Source organism: Scylla paramamosain, chromosome 49 (assembly GCF_035594125.1).
Source record: "Scylla paramamosain isolate STU-SP2022 chromosome 49, ASM3559412v1, whole genome shotgun sequence".
Taxonomy (NCBI): Eukaryota; Metazoa; Arthropoda; class Malacostraca; order Decapoda; family Portunidae; genus Scylla; species Scylla paramamosain.
Genome location: NC_087199.1, coordinates 3993041 through 4011207, shown reverse-complemented (window position 1 = coordinate 4011207; position 18167 = coordinate 3993041). Strand labels below are relative to the sequence as shown.

Genomic DNA, 18167 nt, shown 5'->3' with positions numbered 1-18167 from the left:
AAATCTCAGTAACTTCCCTCACATCCTGCTTAGCAGTTACAGTAAGGAGTCATTGTTGAACTATTACTGGAAACATGGAAACATCCTTCAAAACCCCAGTAACTCCCTCACAGCCTGTTTAAAAAGCTATGAAAGGCATCATATCTGCTTAGTCCTGCACTGACAAGCCTTCCAGCATCCCATCATATCAGTTCTTGGGTTCTACTGACCTTATCCAGCTGTCCCACCTGCCTCCACCTCACCTGAGCGGTCGATGACAAAGATAATCTCATTCCTGCTGGAGTAGGTGTTGGTGGGCACCTCTGGGAAGAGGTTCAGCATGAGCAGGTCATCCTTCATGATCCCAGTGGCAGAGCGTTCACCGGTCTCCCGCAACAGGTGGGGCCGGTAGGCACTCCTGTAGTACACCAGCATGCTCCAGTCGTGGTCGCAGCTGAACCCTCCGTCCTGGCTCACCTGCGGCATGTACAGGAGATTACATTGTGGCATGGGTTAGGTTAGGTTATGCTGCAATAGGTCAGGGCATCAGTTGGGTTAGGTTGCAATGCTAGATCAGGTGATGTTATTTTTTACGGACAGAAGAAAGAAAACAAGACCTAAAAGGTTTATGGACGTAGGGAAGGAATTACAACACACACACACACACACACACACACACACACACACACACACACACACACACACACACATACACACACACACACACACACACACACACACACACACACACACACACACACACACACACAGAAAAAAATTAAGAAAGTACTTTGTTACCGTGGACTGGAAAGACTTTGAACATGCAGAAGTTATTTAGGAAAAATAGGATGAATTTATAAGGATATATAATACTGCTGTAGAGAAATTTGTACCTAGAGGAGAAAGATGTAGATAAGGTAAGGAATAGTTCAATACAAAATGCAAAAAAGCTAGAAATTGTAAGCTAAATGCTTGGAATAGATGGAAAAAAAAGGAAAACTGAGAGCAGATGGAAGGAATATATTGATGCTAGAAACAAGTATGTTGAAATAATAAGAATGGAGAGAAGATACAATAAAAGAGATATAATAGAAAAGTGAATAAATGAACCCAAACTGTTCTTTAGACATATTAATGGGAGGATCAAGAAGAGAGGTGTATCAAAATTGAAAGCTGAAGGAAAAATCTATGAGGATGCACAGGACATGGCGGAGGTTATGGGCAAAAGTTACAGATCAGTATTTACTGTGGAAGGGGAGTTTGATGCTGGAAGGGATAATTTGGTGAGGAATACGCTAAGTACAGTACCAGTCAGTTATGATGAAATACTTAAGATGATTGAGGACCTTGAAATAAATAAAGCATCTGGTCCAGATGGAGTATCAAACTGGATATTGAAAGAATGTAGAGAACAACTGGCTGATAAAATTCACAGTATGGTGGTGACATCATTGTTGCAGGGAAGGGTACCAGAAGATTGGAAGAGAGCAAATATTACACCAATATTCAAAGGAGGAAATAAAACCCACCAAATTATAGATCAGTGTCATTGACTAGTGGTGTAGTAAAAGAATGTGAAAGAACAATAAAGGAAAGATTGATGGAACACTTGGAAAGAGATAATGTTTTGGTAAATTGTCAATTTGGATTTAGGAGGGGAAGATCATGCTCCATGAACTTATTGTCCTTTTAGTCAAAGGCAGTTGATATTGTGCAAGAGAGACAGACTAGTGGATGGTGTCTACTTAGACTTGAAGAGGGCTTTTGACAAAGTACCACACCAAAGATTGCTATCGAAGATTAAAAAAAAAAATAGAAAAATTGGAGGAAGACTGCTGGAGTGGATGGAGGATTATCTGGATGATAGAGAGATGAGAACTGTAATACAAGACCAAAATTCATCCTGGCTGAAAGTAACTAGTGGTGTCCCACAGGGATCAATGTTGGGACCAATAATGTTTGTGATATATGTGAATGACATAAATGAAGAAATAGACAGCTATATGAACTTATTTGCAGATGATGCTAAGCTGATGAGAAGGGAAGGCTAGAAAATGCAAATGACTGTATGGTACTGCAAGACAATTTAAATAAGATAAATAGATGGAGTAAATCTTGGCAAATGGAATTCACTTTAAGTAAATATAAAGTAATGGAGTTTGGTAAGAGTAAAAAAAGAATACATCATTATGGGATGGATGGTGTGAACTTAAAGAAATTAAAAGAAGTGGATTTAGGAGTAACAGTTACTGAAAATTTGACTCCGGGCAGATACACTGATAAAATTACTGGAGACGATGAATTTGTTAAAAAGAGTAAGAGTGGCATTCTCATATTTGGATAAAGAAATTATAAAAAGTTGTTGATTTCCATGATAAGACCAAGATTGGAATATGCAGCAGTGGTGTGGTCTCCTCATACAAAGAGGAATGTATATAATAAAATTGGAAAGAGTACAAAGAGCAGTCACTAAGATGGTTCCAGAGTTAAGTCAACCTATGAAGAGAGATTAAGAATGTTGGAAATTCCTACCCTTGAAAATATGAGAGAGAGAGAAGAGATTTAATAAACATCTATAGAATGATAAATGGTATGGGAAATGTGGACAAACAATGTTTAGTAAATTTAGACACACAGTACAAGGGGACACAGTAAGAAGTTGAAGAAAGTAAAATGTAGAAGAGACATCAACAAGCATAGTTTTCCTCACAGAAATGTGAACAAATGGAATGATCTCAGTGAAGACGTTGTCAATAACGTAACTGTCCTTGCTTTTAAGACCAAACTGGATAGATACAGAGACTGGATACTATGAGATTACTCCCCTCCCGTAAACCACAACTAGGTAATCACTAGGTAAATACACACACACACACACACACACACACACACACACACACATACACACACACATGCAGACCTGGGCAGACATGGCATCATCAGTCAGGGTCACGTTGAGTGGGTCAGTGTGGGAGACGATCCGAGATATCTGGTGGCTACCACATACTTGTGCCTTCACCTCCATGGAGTAAGGCTGTGTCACATACACCCCTCGATCCTCCCTCCTCCAGTCCCAATCTTGGTGGTGGTTGTGGTGGTAGTGGTGGAGGAAACACTGAGTTTTCATTGCTGACTGATTTTTTTTTTTTTTTTTTTTTTTTTGTATTTTGATGCATTTTGTAATCCATTGTCAGCGTCCAAAGAATCAAAATCTAATGAAATGGTTTTTTTATATATATATTTTTTTGTGCATTTTAACCATTTCACTTCAATACGAAACAATTACCAGCACCAGAAGCAATGCATGAAATATTTATAAGCATCTACAAGAAAGAAGGGGATTAAAAGAACAGATTTTGCATTTTGTACCCAGCTTAACCCCTTCAATATGATGACTCCAAGGTAGGCATCATGAAGCACCAGTGGAATATACCATGACACTTACATAGGCATCATGGTTGGATTTTATTTTAGTTGTTGTTGGGCAGTCCCACATCCTGTTTTGACTTGTTGAGCAATCCTGTATCATGTTTTGACTTGTCTTGACAGTCTTGACAGGTTCTATTGCTCCTCCCACCCTCCCTGTTCCCACCAATCACGTAAATGAGCTACCCCATGCCCCTCCCTCTATCCAGAATAAGGAAGTCTCATTGGCAGAGCATTACATCATAGTTCCCTCCCTTATGGTCCTTCCCTTATCTTCCATATCCCCCTATCCTTCTCTTCATCCTATACCCCCTCCATCAGGAAGGGGAGACTAAAAGGTGGGGGATACAGTTCCCCTCTTCCCTCGTTCATTCCTTGCCCTCTCTCTCTCTCTCTCTCTCTCTCTCTCTCTCTCTCTCTCTCTCTCTCTCTCTCTCTGTGTGTGTGTGTGTGTGTGTGTGTATATATATATATATATAGAGAGAGAGAGAGAGAGAGAGAGAGAGAGAGAGAGAGAGAGAGAGAGAGAGAGAGAGAGAGAGAGAGAGAGAGAGAGAATTATAGTATTAGAAATTAGATAAATTACCGCTCGCAGGCCTGCGCCGTATATGAACAACGTGTGTTTTTAAGCATCCGGAGCAAAGTGGTTAAAGATAAGAGATGGTTGTACAGTAAAGATGCTTCAGAATGACTGGATTATAGTCTGTTCACTTAAGTTATATTCCTGGAGCCTCGGTGGGTTTATAAGCTCGCAGCTGATTGGCTGATGTTGCATTTCTTGCTGTCTTCTACCACCATTTTCATGTTAACTGCTCTCCTGATCTTGCTAACTGCATGTCTCCCCTCCTCCCACGGCCTCACTACACAACACTTTCTTCTTTATCTCACCCCTATTCTGTCCACCTCTCTAATGCAAGAGTTGACTAGTATTCCCAATCATTCATCTCTTTCTCTGGTAAACTCTGGAACTCCCTGCCTGCTTCTGTATTTCCATCTTCCTATGACTTGAATTCCTTCAAGAGGGAGGTTTCAAGACACTTATCCTGTAATTTCTGTCTTCTGCTTTCAGCTCTGGGGACGTCACTTCAGTGGCGTGGCCTTTTCTTTTTTATAATTATTATATGTTTGTTGCTCTTTACCGGTGCCCCTCCTACATGAAAAAAAAAAAACACTTCACACCTTTTGTTTCACTCTAGATTATTTTTTTTATTTCTTATTTAAACTGATTTACATATAAACATGAGGAATAAGAATAAATAAAATAAATAAAACAATAAACCCCCCTCAAAAAAAGTGGACCGGGTAAAAAAAAAAAAAAAAAAGTCCAGGCCTTGTCCTGAGCTGCTGCGACGGTGTGCGGGAACGGATTAATCCATTTTTACTTTGATTCCTGTGGGGAAATAGTTTTGATTTCTGAACATTTTGGATTTAGAACAGCTTTCATAGACGAATTGTTAAAAAACCAAGGTTCCACTGTACATGTGTTTCGAAGCTTTAGGTAATGGAAAATAACAATTACATGTGTTTTGTTGAGGTAAATCATAGAAAAAATAACAATTACATGTTTTGAAGCTTTAGGTAATGGAAAATAACAATTACATGCGTTTTGCTAGTGTAGGTAATAGAAAAATAAAAAGTGAATGCATTCTAAGTGTTTCAGCGAATTCTCCCCCCAAACCAATCTGGTATAATCTGGAATATAACAATCAATAACAACTACAAGTGTTTTAGTGCATTTCAAACCCACCACACACTCCCTTGAGCTGACACGACCTGTGACCTCAGCTGACCTACCTTGCCTGCGAGGGTGGTCAGCAGGGGTGTAGCGCGGGTTGAGCACTGTGGGCAAAACAAAGCTGATGGCGCCGTCTGTCTCAACCCTCAACTCCATCACCAGACAAAGGGTGACCTTGGCCCTCGTTCCTGCAGCAGAAGCGGGCGGGGTGAGAGAGAGTGAGGTATGGGTGGGTCAGGGTGAGGCAGGATAAGGTAGGGTGAGGAAGGTAAGGTATGGGTGGAGCAAGGTGAGGAAGGCTGAGGTAGGGTGACAGCAACCTTTATAATGCTATATTTCTCATACCTACAATGTTTTTAGATATTTCTGTAGACAGGGTGAGGTAAGGGTGAGGCAAGGAGAGGTACGGGTGACAGTAACCTCTCTCTTTCTCTCTCTCAAACACACACACACACACACACACACACACACACACACACACACACACACCACCACAACCACGAACCCGCAGGAAAGTTGCCGAGGTTAAGCGTGAGAATGTCGCTTGAGTCAGGGTCTTCTCGTGTCATGAGGGCAGTCTTCCCCTCTTTCAAAGCCTCCTTGTACACCTTCTCTGCCTGTGTGAGGGAAGGGAACCAGTCTGTAGGGCTTACAGCAGGAAAATGAGTTAGTGGTGGAAGCTGTCAGGCCTACACGTGGCAGTCTCTCCCTGTGGGCAATGTTAAGTACCTACCCAGTTTATAATTATTTTCTTGTGAGTCTACTGATGTATACGCTAATGGTAAACACTTTGCCTTCGTTAGATAAAAAAAAAAAAAAAGTTTGAATGTTAAAAAAAAAAAGGGGAAATAAGACACACACACATTTAGCACAGGCGCCGCTGCAAAACGTTCAAAGCAGCAAAAATGGCAGGTTGATATATTGATATAAAAAAAATGATGGCATGTTAAATGATATTAAAAAAAAAAAAAACACTAAAAATAGCATAGGAGATAAGCCTAATACCTTTTTCTTCTCCATGCAGTGAGTCACAATGGTTCTGCCGTCCAGCTGCGCCTCACAGTGGTACACGGCTGCGCCCTCCTCCACAGGCAGCACCGCCTGCACCTATAAGAGAGAGAGAGAGGCGCCAGGCAGGGGAGGAAAGAATGAAGTAAAGAAAGAAAGGACAAAACACACGCCTCTTTTTTCTTCTTCTTTCATGTTTAACTCCTTCTCCTCCTCCTCTTCCTTCTGCGTTAGCGAAGGAAATGATCAAATAAGGAAAGAAGGAATGAAATGTGAAGAAAGAGGGGAGGATACAGACTCGCCTTATTACCGAACGCCATTATTCTTCCTACTTTCATGTTTATCTGCTCCTTCTCCTTATTAGTGAAAAGAATGATTAAATAAGAAAGGAGAGGAGGAAGGAAAGTTAAGGTTCTAGTTATGAAATGCATATGATTGTTCCCCCTCCTCCTCCTCCTCCTCCTCATTAATGTTGTACTAGTGAAATTAATGCATATATAAGGATTGCGCCAGATAAGAAAATTATGAAGTAAAGAAATTCAAAATAAAGAAGGAAAGATGCTGGCCTTGTTTTCCTTCTTTTGTTTATTGATTCTTTGTGTTTATTTTCTTCTCTTTTTTCCTCCTCCTCCTCCTCCTCCTACTTCTCCTTGTGCGATAATCTAATACCACTATTTTTTTTCAGAGAGAGAGAGAGAGAGAGAGAGAGAGAGAGAGAGAGAGAGAGAGAGAGAGAGAGAGAGAGAGAGAGCACGTCATACAGCACGATACAGTACCTGCAGTGGGTGTGCGGCAGTGTTGTGATACACCATGTTGGCAGTCACTTGGGCCACGAAGCCGCGAATGGACACTTCCACAGACACTGACTCCAGGAACACCACACACCACTTCCACCTCTCCTGGTCTGCAACACACACACACACACACACACACACACACACACACACACACACACACACACACACACACACACACACACACACACACACACACGAGAACAGAAAAGGTTACAGGATAGCGTAAGTAAAATGTGGCAGGGACATCTTGTAAAATTTTACTCTCCCTCTCTCTTTCACACACCACACACACACACACACACACACACACACACAACTCACACACATTAATGAAAATCTTTGAAAATGCTGGATTGATTATATTAAATGCAAACAGCTCACTAAAACATTAAATTATCATGTTTATTAATGTTGTTGTTATTATTATTATTATTATTATTATTATTATTATTATTATTATTATTATGATTACCAGGGCCGGTTTTAAGCCTATTTGACCAGTTTTATCAAACTGGGCCCCGCACCTTAAGGGGCCCCGCGCCAGCGGCGACAGAGTTACCGCTTGAAGCCTTTTCTGTATTCTAAGAGGAATAAACCACTACTGAAAACGTGAAATGAAGGATGAGAAATTACTATTCCTCACGAAATATAAACATTCATAAATGTTTACTTTTTTAGAGTTTTCTAATTGGGCCCCGCAATACTTAGCACCGCCCATGATTATTATTATTATTATTATTATTATTATTATTATTATTATTATTATTATTATTATTACTATTATTATTATTATCATTATCATTATTACCATATTTATTAATATTAATACTATCATCACTATCACTACTACTACTACAACTTGCCTTCTGTCATTCCCAGAAGCCCAAAGCGGGACAGGTGAGGTGGCAGGTCACATACAGGAGCCATGGTGCTGATGAGAGAGACAGGCAGGGGAAATTAGGATAGGTTGCTTTAACAGAGAGAGAGAGAGAGAGAGAGAGAGAGAGAGAGAGAGAGAGAGAGAGAGAGAGAGAGAGAGAGAGAGAGAGAGAGAGACCTGTCTTGATATTGTGCAATCCTATAGGAGCAAAAAGAAAACTGCATCCTCCTCTCTCTCTCTCTCTCTCTCTCTCTCTCTCTCTCTCTCTCTCTCTCTCTCTCTCTCTCTCTCTCTCTCTTCAAAGTAAATTATCATAAACTTTCCCTAATGTTCCTTATTTACAATTGTCTGTCTGTCAGTCTGTATGTCTCTGTCTGCCAGTCAGTATGTTTCTGGTTCTGTATGCCTCTGCCTGTCAGTCTGTAAGTCTCCGCCAGTCTGCATGTCTCTGTCTGTCAGTCTGTGGGTCTCTGTCTGTCAGTCTGTGGGTCTCTGTCTGTCAGTCTGTGGGTCTCTGTTTGTCAGTCTGTGGGTCTCTGTCTGTCAGTCTATGGGTCTCTGTCAGTTTGTGGGTTTCTGTCTGTCAGTGTGTGCGTTTCTGTCTGTCAGTCTGTGGGTTTCTGTCTGTCAGTCTGTGGGTCTCTGTCTGTCAGTCTGTGGGTTTCTGTCTGTCAGTGTGTGCGTTTCTGTCTGTCAGTCTGTGGGTCTCTGTCTGTCAGTTTGTGGGTTTCTGTCTGTCAGTGTGTGCGTTTCTGTCTGTCAGTCTGTGGGTCTCTGTCTGTCAGTCTGTGGGTCTCTGTTTGTCAGTCTGTGGGTCTCTGTCAGTTTGTGCGTTTCTGTCTGTCAGTCTGTGGGTTTCTGTCTGTCAGTGTGTGCGTTTCTGTCTGTCAGTCTGTGGGTCTCTGTCAGTGTGTGCGTTTCTGTCTGTCAGTCTGTGGGTTTCTGTCTGTCAGTGTGTGCGTTTCTGTCTGTCAGTGTGTGCGTTTCTGTCTGTCAGCCTGTCTCTTTTGTCTGCCAGTATGTCTCTGCCTGTCAATCTGTACATTTCTGTCTGTCAGTTTGTCTGTATGTCTCTGTCTGTCAGTCTGTCTGTATGTCTCTGTCTGTCAGTCTGTACGTTTGTCTGTCAGTCAGCCTGTTTGTTTGTCAATATGTATGTCATTGTCTGTCTGTCAATCTGTCTGTCTCTGTATGTCATTGTCTGTCTGTCAATCTGTCTATCTCTGTATGTCATTGTCTGTCTGTCAATCTGTATGTCTGTATGTCATTGTCTGTCTGTCAATCTGTATGTCTCTGTATGTCACTGTCTGTTTGTCAATCTGTATGTCTCTTTATGTTAATGTCTGTGTCAATCTGCCTCTGTGTCTGTCTGTCTGTCAATGCGTCTGTCGGTCTGAATGTCTGTCAGTCTGTCTGTCTGTCAATCTGTCTATATCTCTCTGCCTGCTAGTGTGTCTGTCAGTCTCTAGGTACACCATAATGTTTGTCAGAACACTCACCTCTGCGTCTTCGGCCGGACACGGTCAACACAAAACTGCCTTCCTAACCACCACACAGAGGCCCTCACGTAGATAGCAACACGGTATGACACGCACACCGCTGCCAGACTTCCATGCACACACTCACACCCTCCCTCATTTCATACGTACTAACTGATTCTGTATAAGCCAGTATTAACATTGAGGCTTGGGTGGCTATGAGGGTCCATGGTCTGGCATGTAAGTGTTTCTAGGTAGAGGTTAATGAGGAGTTTTCTCGTAGTGAAATGCAACATAATCCAGTACTGGGAATTACTTATCTTATCTTGTTTATCTTTTGCGCATCTAAATGGGGAGTTGTCTGTGGGTTACCGTCTCGCTTATTATAGTAACGGGGCATATGGAGGAAGGAAAAAGGGAAAATTACCTTCAGAGAGAGAGAGAGAGAGAGAGAGAGAGAGAGAGAGATGGGGGAGAGGTGCGGGGTACTGTGAAACACTCCTGCTTCCCAAAAGCTCCAGATGAAGTTACACGAATTTTCAAGGATGTTTTATATGATTCTAATGACACGCTATCGTCTTCTTCATCAATAACAGGAAAAACACTACTGAAAATCCGACTAATCGATCATCTATGGCCTTGGAGAGAGAGAGAGAGAGAGAGAGAGAGAGAGAGAGAGAGGTGCACTATCACAACGGCGCATTAGTGGTGAAAGTGCACTTGCTTTCTGATTGATTGATTGATTGATACATTTATTGTTGCATTAATAATGAAATACAACAAAGGAGGAGGACGGACCTTGCCGCCCACCCCCTGGGCAAAGACTTAAGGGTAAAGTATCAAAAATATAAAAATAGATAGTATACACTACAAAAATATAAGTAAATAGATAAATACAGATATTGCACACCTTATTGCATAAATATCCTACAGTCTGGGAGCAAACGTAGGATATTCCTTGAGTATATCCCTGAGAGTGGCTGAGTCTAAGAAATGGTCAATAAGGGTATACGTCATGTTGACCTTGCAGCCTAAGTGTAGCAATGAGAGGACATTCCGTGACATAATGACGCAGAGTGTGTCCCCTTGGTGCAGCACACAGCACACAGCACACGCCAGGAGGAGCACTGACTTTCCAAAAGTATTTATAGCCTAATCTGAGCCTCATTGCCACCCTATCATGTGATGCAGTGTGTCTCCCATAGGTGTAAGCACAGCTTTGGGAGACACGTACATAGTGAAGACTACTGCCACTGCCCCTATGGCAACAAAGCTCCAGCTGATCACTAATGCTACTATGTACAAAGTCCTTCATGCTACTCTTAACATAGCCCAGAGTGTACTCAGCGCCAGGGTCCACTGTGTCGTCCTGAAGGACACATTGAGCAAGGCGGTCTGCCTTATCATTAAGCGGGATACCCACATGAGAGGGTATCCAGGTGAAATGGACCGTGGCACCAGCACCTTCTAAGGCGTGGATGAGATCAAGACATTTATTAACTAGATCACAGTCCATGGGGGAGGTAGACTGGAGAGCATACAGTGCAGCCTGACTGTCAACAAAGAAGTATACATTCCTACAGAGAGGCGCCACAATATGGAGCGCCTCCAGAACAGCATACAGTTCTGCCCTAGTGGAGGACATGTGTGCAGGGAGCCGCCTGGAAACCTCAGTGTCAGTGTAGTGATTGGCAGAAATGTAGTCGCGGATGAACAGCCCACATCCGGACCTGCTGCCATTGACTGAACCATCACAATAAACATGAATTGCCTGAACGTGGGGGTACTTGCACAATTTAGTCATGAACATGTCTTGCAGCACATGAGGGGACCAGTCCCTCTTGGGCTGATGCAGTGAGTGAATATCAACACTGACACGGTGAGGGTTCCAAACGGGTTGGAGCGGTGACATAACAACGTAATACAGGGCTCGACTGTACCTTCACTTATAAGAACTCCCAAGATTTTCCTGAGGTATGGAGTTGTAAGAGTCCGAGGATCACGATACAGGGGGGGTCAGTGATCCCTTCAGAGAGTCGGAGCCCGTGCATAGCATCCGACCAAGTACGACAAGTAATTTCCTGTATCCTACACATAATACTCGGCAGGTGCAGTTCAGCTCTGAGGACCTCAGTCCTTGCAGTCCTGGGGCATCCCAAAATTATTCTCATGGCTTCAATATAGAACATCCTTAGAACTGGAATGCCAGCCCCCAGGCCCCTGTTTGCTAACAGCCGAAGTGGCGCTAGCCGTGGCAGACAGAGGTCTCGAACATAGTGTACAGCGTGGAGTGACTTCCTGAAACTCAGCTGTACACCCAGGTACTTGTGTGTATGAACTCTAGGGATGGGAACATTATTTACAGTGGGCGGTCGAGAGACCTTCCCTTTGGCTTGAAATTTGGTTTTACATTCATTAATTACAAGTCCCATTTGAACACACAATGCTGCTAGTTGTGACAGAGCTGACTGGAGAGTCCTGGGTGTGGGGCATTGGAGGAGCATGTCGTCAGCATAGAAGAGGACCTGGGTGCCCTGTGGGAAGGAACAACGCGCAATTTTGTCCATTAAAGCATTGAAAAGCACTGGACTAAGGACTCCACCCTGTGGTGTTCCAAGCTCAAGGACTTCCTCAGAGGAGACTGCACCTTGAAACCAAACCTGTGCTGTTCTATTGTACAAATAGTCCCTGCTCCATCCTAAATATCTACCTTTGACACCTTTGAAAATGAATTTATAATAATGTTACACCAGGGGTATTGGTGCGGGTGGCAGCACTGTGGGAAGTGGCAGCACTGGGAGAGGCGGGAACAGAGAGAGAGCGGAGACGCGTGGCCGGAGAGGAAGTGTACATGCCTGTTGAGTGCCTGTCGTGCCGTGGGAGACTTGTGGTGCCCCTGTGAACTTGTAAAGCAGTGTACTTGCGGAGGATTTGTCAATAAACTTAGGAAATAGTGCCCGTGTTTTTCCCTTGTGCCCTGGCCTCTTGTGTGTGTATGTGTGTGTGTTTGTGTGTGTGCCTTGTCCCGGCGTTCAGTGTGACTCCGCTGCTCCATTTTCTCGACCCGTGCCCTTGTGGATAACACGCCCGCCCAGAGTGAGGGGTGGGCGCAACAATAACATCTTTGTTGGCCCTGTCGAAGGCACCCTTGAGATCAACGAAAGCTCTGCAGGTAGCATCCTTATATACAAGTCACTCAACAAAACAATGACTTGTGGAATGACCTTTTAGGAAGCCATGTACATTGCCAGAGAGTACATGGCCCACCTTATAATAAGCCTGTTCAATATTACGCGTTCCATCATTTTACACAGCTCTATTATTAATATGTAGTCCGAGTTGGCCACCCCTCTTCCCGCTGCTGTAAAAATTATCTATGCCCAGTAAATGGAGTCACTATTAAAAGAACTGGAATTTTGTATCACTTAGATGAATATGTAAGAGAAAGAGATGATTTAGGCTCAAAGCAAAAATCATGAAATAGCCATAAACTTATTATTTCTTTAGTTATTAATAGCATTCATAATTTTTAATGGCTAAAAAAGAAAATTTCTAAGTTTAAAGGGGAGATTTAATATATAGACGAAAACAGTACCCATTGCAGGACGGTTATATGAACCGGCAGCCATTGTTGATGTTTGCATTGCTTGCTGGGGCCGGGAGAATTCCACGATTACAGCTCAAATAGAAGGTAATTACTGTCCCTGAGTATGTGTGAAGTGAGAGATGAATTATATCTTATAGGCTAGTGGAGAATTATATAAGAAACATGCCTTGGATATGCGAAAAGTCCAATTATAGAGGTTCCTTCAGTGCCTTCGTCAGTTCCGGAATGTTTAATTGTATTTTATTTATTGTATTGTTGGAGGCGACTTGAAGGGCGCGGCGTAGTAGTGGAGTGACAGGAAAGGACATTTAAAGAACTAATGTACAGCACAGACGTATATTTCACCACCAGAGGACAGGACACAGTTACCTTAAGCCTCGGAAGTCCCCACAGAACACCCTAAGCTTGATATGGCTGTCACAACGAAAAGGAAAGAAACATAAGTGTGAATAAGAATACATAACACCATTCAGCAAGGACTCCCAGCACCACCCCACAACGCTCAGACCAACACCACCCACACGCCACCACACCCACCTCCCTGCTGCCGTGACGCATTATTTAGCGCCTTGCTAATAGTCATCTTCCCCAAGTGGTTTAGTAATTCTAGATGCAAGGAAAGAAAAGGCAGGAAGATGATTATTGTTATTTTTTATCTTTATTTTCTTTGCAGGAGTGAGTGAGGCAGGATGAGTGATGGGTGCTTAGGCTGAGAGTCACGCCGCAGGGTCAGGGAGGGGTACGGCCGGCAGTATGGTGACCCCTACGGCGGCGGCAGGTACGGCTAAGGTGGTCATGTAAAAAAATCAAATAACCAGCAAAGGAAAGTAGAATAATTGCTTAAAAACTCAATAAATATGATGAAAAGTAATGAGAGTTTTGGGAATATGGTGGTAGTCCTTGCCTAGTAATTTCCAGACACTGACTGCTTGTTTCTGGGCAGAGTGTGATGCCTTACCGTTACCTACAGAATGAAGGGACCGCCACTGAGACTAATGAACGGAATTAATCTTAACATAATGCAAAGATCAAAAACACTAGTGCTATATCAACATTATCCAAAAAAAAATCAAATAACCAACAAGAAAAAAAGGCTTAAAATCAACAAAATAAGACAAAAAAGTAAAGAAAATTCATAAAAGACAACAGGAGACAATTTCTTGATGTTCAATGATTCAAAACTTCCCAAACCTTTTATTTATTTATCATTATTATTATTATTATTATTATTATTATTATTATTATTATTATTATTATTATTATTAAGTCATTAAAAACCTCCTCCTCTTCAGGTCATCACAGGAGTACCCATGCGACAGGATCAGCAGTTGGGGGGCGGTCACAGGGCAGGGGGCTGATGGCGAAGCCGTGGGAGGGGGAGGTGGTGCCGGGGAGTGGGGGGGTGGCCGGCCGGGCGCCACAGGGGACGGCCGCTGCTCCGGACATCATGGCGTATGGATAACCTGGAGTCCGAAGTGGCACTTAATATTCTCAATGCTGTGCTGACTAATGTAAAGCTGGGGGATGTTGTGGGGGGCCTAGAGTGTGTTATGTAAGTGTGTGTGTGGGGGGGTCAGTGTTAGGGTGTTGAGCAGTGTGGGTGTGGAGGTGGTGGTGTGGGTGTCGGTGCCTTAGAGAGTGTTGCATAAAGGTTGGGGGTTAAGCTTGGTCTTTGTGGGTGATGTTATGGTAATTGTGGGTCTGTTTGATGATCTTATTTAAGTGTCAAGGTATATGTTTTTATTCATTGATATTCTATTTCTTTATTTCTTTATTTTTATTTATTTATTTATTTATTCTTTTTTTTTCATTTTCACAACTTTAAGGAAGAATAATGTTGGTTTGGTTTTTCTCAACAAACAACAAGCCAAAATGAAAATGGCATTGCATCACGATATATCCTGTTCATTATTACTTTTCAAACCATATCTTTGCATCAGCCTAAATGTTTCTGGTTTCCTTTCCTCTTGTGCATCTGTTTCCTTCTTTCCCTCTCCTCTCAGCTAACAGAGGTCGTCTTGCATAGGCTGGGTCAGGTTCCTTGGGTGTGTGGGTTGTAACTCTGTCTCCTCACAGAAAGAAGAGGCACAGTGGGCAAGACAGAGGGACTGGGAAGGCAGACAGAAGAGGAGGATGGACTGGGTGAGTAACAGCAGTACTAGTAGAAGTAGTAGTAGTGATAGTTTGATCATAGTAGAGATAGCAGTAAAATATCTAGTTGTGTTATTATTAGTAGTAGTAGTAATAGTAGAAGCAATACCAGTAGTAATGGTAATAATAGTGATAGCAGGATGTTATTTAACTGTATAAAAGAAAGATTAAATCCCTATATAAAACTTAATGGCAGGACCAGTAGCAGCAGCAGTAGTAATATTAGGAACACCCTGGTCATAATAACAGAAGTAGAATCATAGCAATTCACTATATAAAACAAAAAGCACCAAACTAATATAGCATCAACAACAACAGTAACAGTAGCAGTAGTAGTAGTAGTAATAGTAGCAGCAGTAGTAGTAGCAGTAACAACACTAACTCCAACACTTTACCAACAGGACGACCAGTACTATGGGTCTGGCTGCGGCATCCTACCCACCCCCTAGATGCCCCCACGCTAACTGCCCCGGCGCGACCCTAACATTGGCCCTGCACACTCCTGGGGTGTGGTGGGAGGCTTTGTACCAGGGCGGCCGGGGCTGGGGCAGGGTGGAGCAACAGGACTGGGGTACAAGATGAAGAAAACGTTGCCGGCTAAGAAGAAAATAGGAGCTAAGGAGGTTAAGGCAAGTGGTGGTGGCGGTGGTGGTGGTGGTGGTGGTGGTGGTGGTGTGAAACAGAGGATAAGACTGCATCATCAGTCTGATGATATTTGGAATATCAATTATATAACTTCTGCAACACCTGAGGACAAGACAGGAGCCAGGTAGGATGGTCATAGGATGCCAGTTGGATGTGGTGAAGGATGTTTTGTCTGGGAAGAATAATGAGGAAGTGAAATTGAGTTGCTGATCTGTAGATAAAATGATAAAAGATGAATAAGTGAAATGAAAAAAAAAATGGTGTTTTGGAATATATAGAACAGTAGGGGTTAGCGTGTGTGTGTGTGTGTGTGTAATAATAATAATAATAAAAATAAACGGTTTATTATTTAGGCAGTAGACACCTGCCGAAACGATAATTACTCCCAGTGAGGTCTAAAGCACTGTTCAGGGGGTGCTGTGAACTTATCATTAAACCCAGCTGTGACCTCACTGAACGTTTCCCTTTGTGTCTCACAACACAAGGGGGCAGTCACAGCCTGCCCTCTAAAGACAACTCTTTTCCTCCACACAAAACTACAAGCACCTAATAACACACACATCCTTCACTCAAAAATTTTAAAATCATCATGGCGACTCCTACACCAGCCTCGGAGTCCCCATATGGGGAGGGGATCATAAATGTCCCCAGGTCGGACTGCCTTTCTGTCGACGACCCTAAGTGTCTTGACACCCCCCTCAACTTTTTCTTCATAAACTTCTGCAACATTCGCCGTCTAAGATTTAATTTTCAATCTGTAGAACACCACCTCTCCTCTTCTAAACTTCATCTTCTTTTCCTCACTGAAACTCAGGTGTCTGAGGCAACTGACAGTATCCCCTTTTCTGTTCCCTCCTACTTTCTCTATCCTCATTTTCGATCCAAAGCTGGATGCTGCGTTTTATGTGCGCGATGACTTAATCTGCTCTCGTGCCCACACTCTTGAATCTTCCGAGTTTTCTACCATCTGGCTACGACTACAGAGCCACTCTCATACTGAATTTATCTATGCTGTATACCTCTCACCTAACTCCTCTGATTATAAGAAATTCTTTGACTAAACTTCCAAAGTGGAGCACATTCTGACCCTCTTCCCTTTTGCAGAGATCTCCATTCTTGGAGACTTCAATGTTCACCACCAGCTTTGGCTTTCCTCTCCCTTCACTGACCATCCTGGTCAACTAACCTACAACTTTGCTATCCTCCATGACCTAGAGCAATTGGTGCAACACCCTACTCGTATTCCTGACCGTCTTGGAGATATGCCCAACATTCTTGACCTTTTCCTGACCTCTAATCCTTCTGCTTATGCTGTCACCCTCTCTTCTCCATTGGGCTCCTCCAATCACTACTTCATATCTTCTTCCTATCACTCCAATCCCTCATCATGATCCCCCTAAGCGGAGATGCCACTAGCGTTTTGCTTCTGTTAGTTGGGGGTACCTAAAGAGGTATTTTGCTGATTTTCCTTGGAATGACTACTGCTTCCGTGTCAGAGACCCGTCTTTGTGTGCTGAGCACATAACAGAGGTGATAGTGCCTGGCATGGAGGCGTACATTCCTCACTCTTTCTCGTCCTAAACCTTCTAAACCTTGGTTTAACACAGCTTGTTCTCGTGCTATACATGATAGAGAGGTGGCCCACAAAAGGTACTTAAGCCTTCCATCACCAGAATCTCATGCACTTTATATTTCTGCCCGGAACCATGCCAAGTCTATTCTCCAACTATCCAAAAACTCCTTCATTAACAGAAAATGTCAAAACCTTTCAAGATCTAACTCCCCTCGTAATTTCTGGCATCTAGCCAAAAATATCTCCAATAACTTTGCTTCTTCTTCTTTCCCTCCTTTATTTCAACCAGATGGCACTACTGCTATCACATCTATTTCTAAAGCTGAACTCTTTGCTCAAACCTTTGCTAAAAACTCTACCTTGGACGATTCTGGGCTTGTTCCTCCCTCTCCTCCACCCTCTGACTACTTTATGCCACCTATTAAAATTCTTCGTAATGATGTTTTCCATGCCCTTGCTGGTCTAAATCCTCGGAAGGCTTATGGACCTGATGGGGTCCCTCCTATTGTTCTCCGAAACTGTGCCTCCGTGCTTGCACCTTGCCTGGTCAAACTCTTTCAGCTCTGTCTGTCAACATCTACCTTTCCTTCTTACTGGAAGTTTGCCTACATTCAACCTGTTCCTAAAAAAGGGTGACCGTTCCAATCCCTCAAACTACCGTCCTATTGCTTTAATTTCCTGCATATGTAAAGTTTTTGAATCTATCCTCAACAGGAAGATTCTTAAACATCTATCACTTCACAACCTTCTATCTGATCGCCAGTATGGGTTCCGTCAAGGCCGCTCTACTGGTGATCTCCTGGCTTTCCTTACCGAGTCTTGGTCATCCTCCTTTAGAGATTTTGGTGAAACTTTTGCTGTTGCCTTGGACATATCAAAAGCTTTTGA

The 18167-nt window shown here is 42.8% G+C and overlaps 1 protein-coding gene across 1 annotated transcript in view; it reads right to left on the bottom strand.

Annotated features, from left to right (window-relative positions):
• The window catches only part of LOC135095531 (von Willebrand factor A domain-containing protein 5A-like), a 30980-nt gene extending 21522 nt beyond the window's left edge, over positions 1-9458 (bottom strand). Inside the window, exons 1-8 of the mRNA XM_063996409.1 lie at positions 9325-9458; positions 7809-7876; positions 6925-7052; positions 6146-6247; positions 5646-5757; positions 5200-5328; positions 2900-3057; positions 243-456 (exon numbers count right to left, since the gene is read on the bottom strand). Of these exons, the coding sequence (XP_063852479.1) occupies positions 243-456; positions 2900-3057; positions 5200-5328; positions 5646-5757; positions 6146-6247; positions 6925-7052; positions 7809-7872 (907 nt within the window). The 5' untranslated portion in view covers positions 7873-7876; positions 9325-9458. The remainder of the gene's footprint in view (positions 1-242; positions 457-2899; positions 3058-5199; positions 5329-5645; positions 5758-6145; positions 6248-6924; positions 7053-7808; positions 7877-9324) is intronic.
• Positions 9459-18167: the final 8709 nt, after the last annotated feature.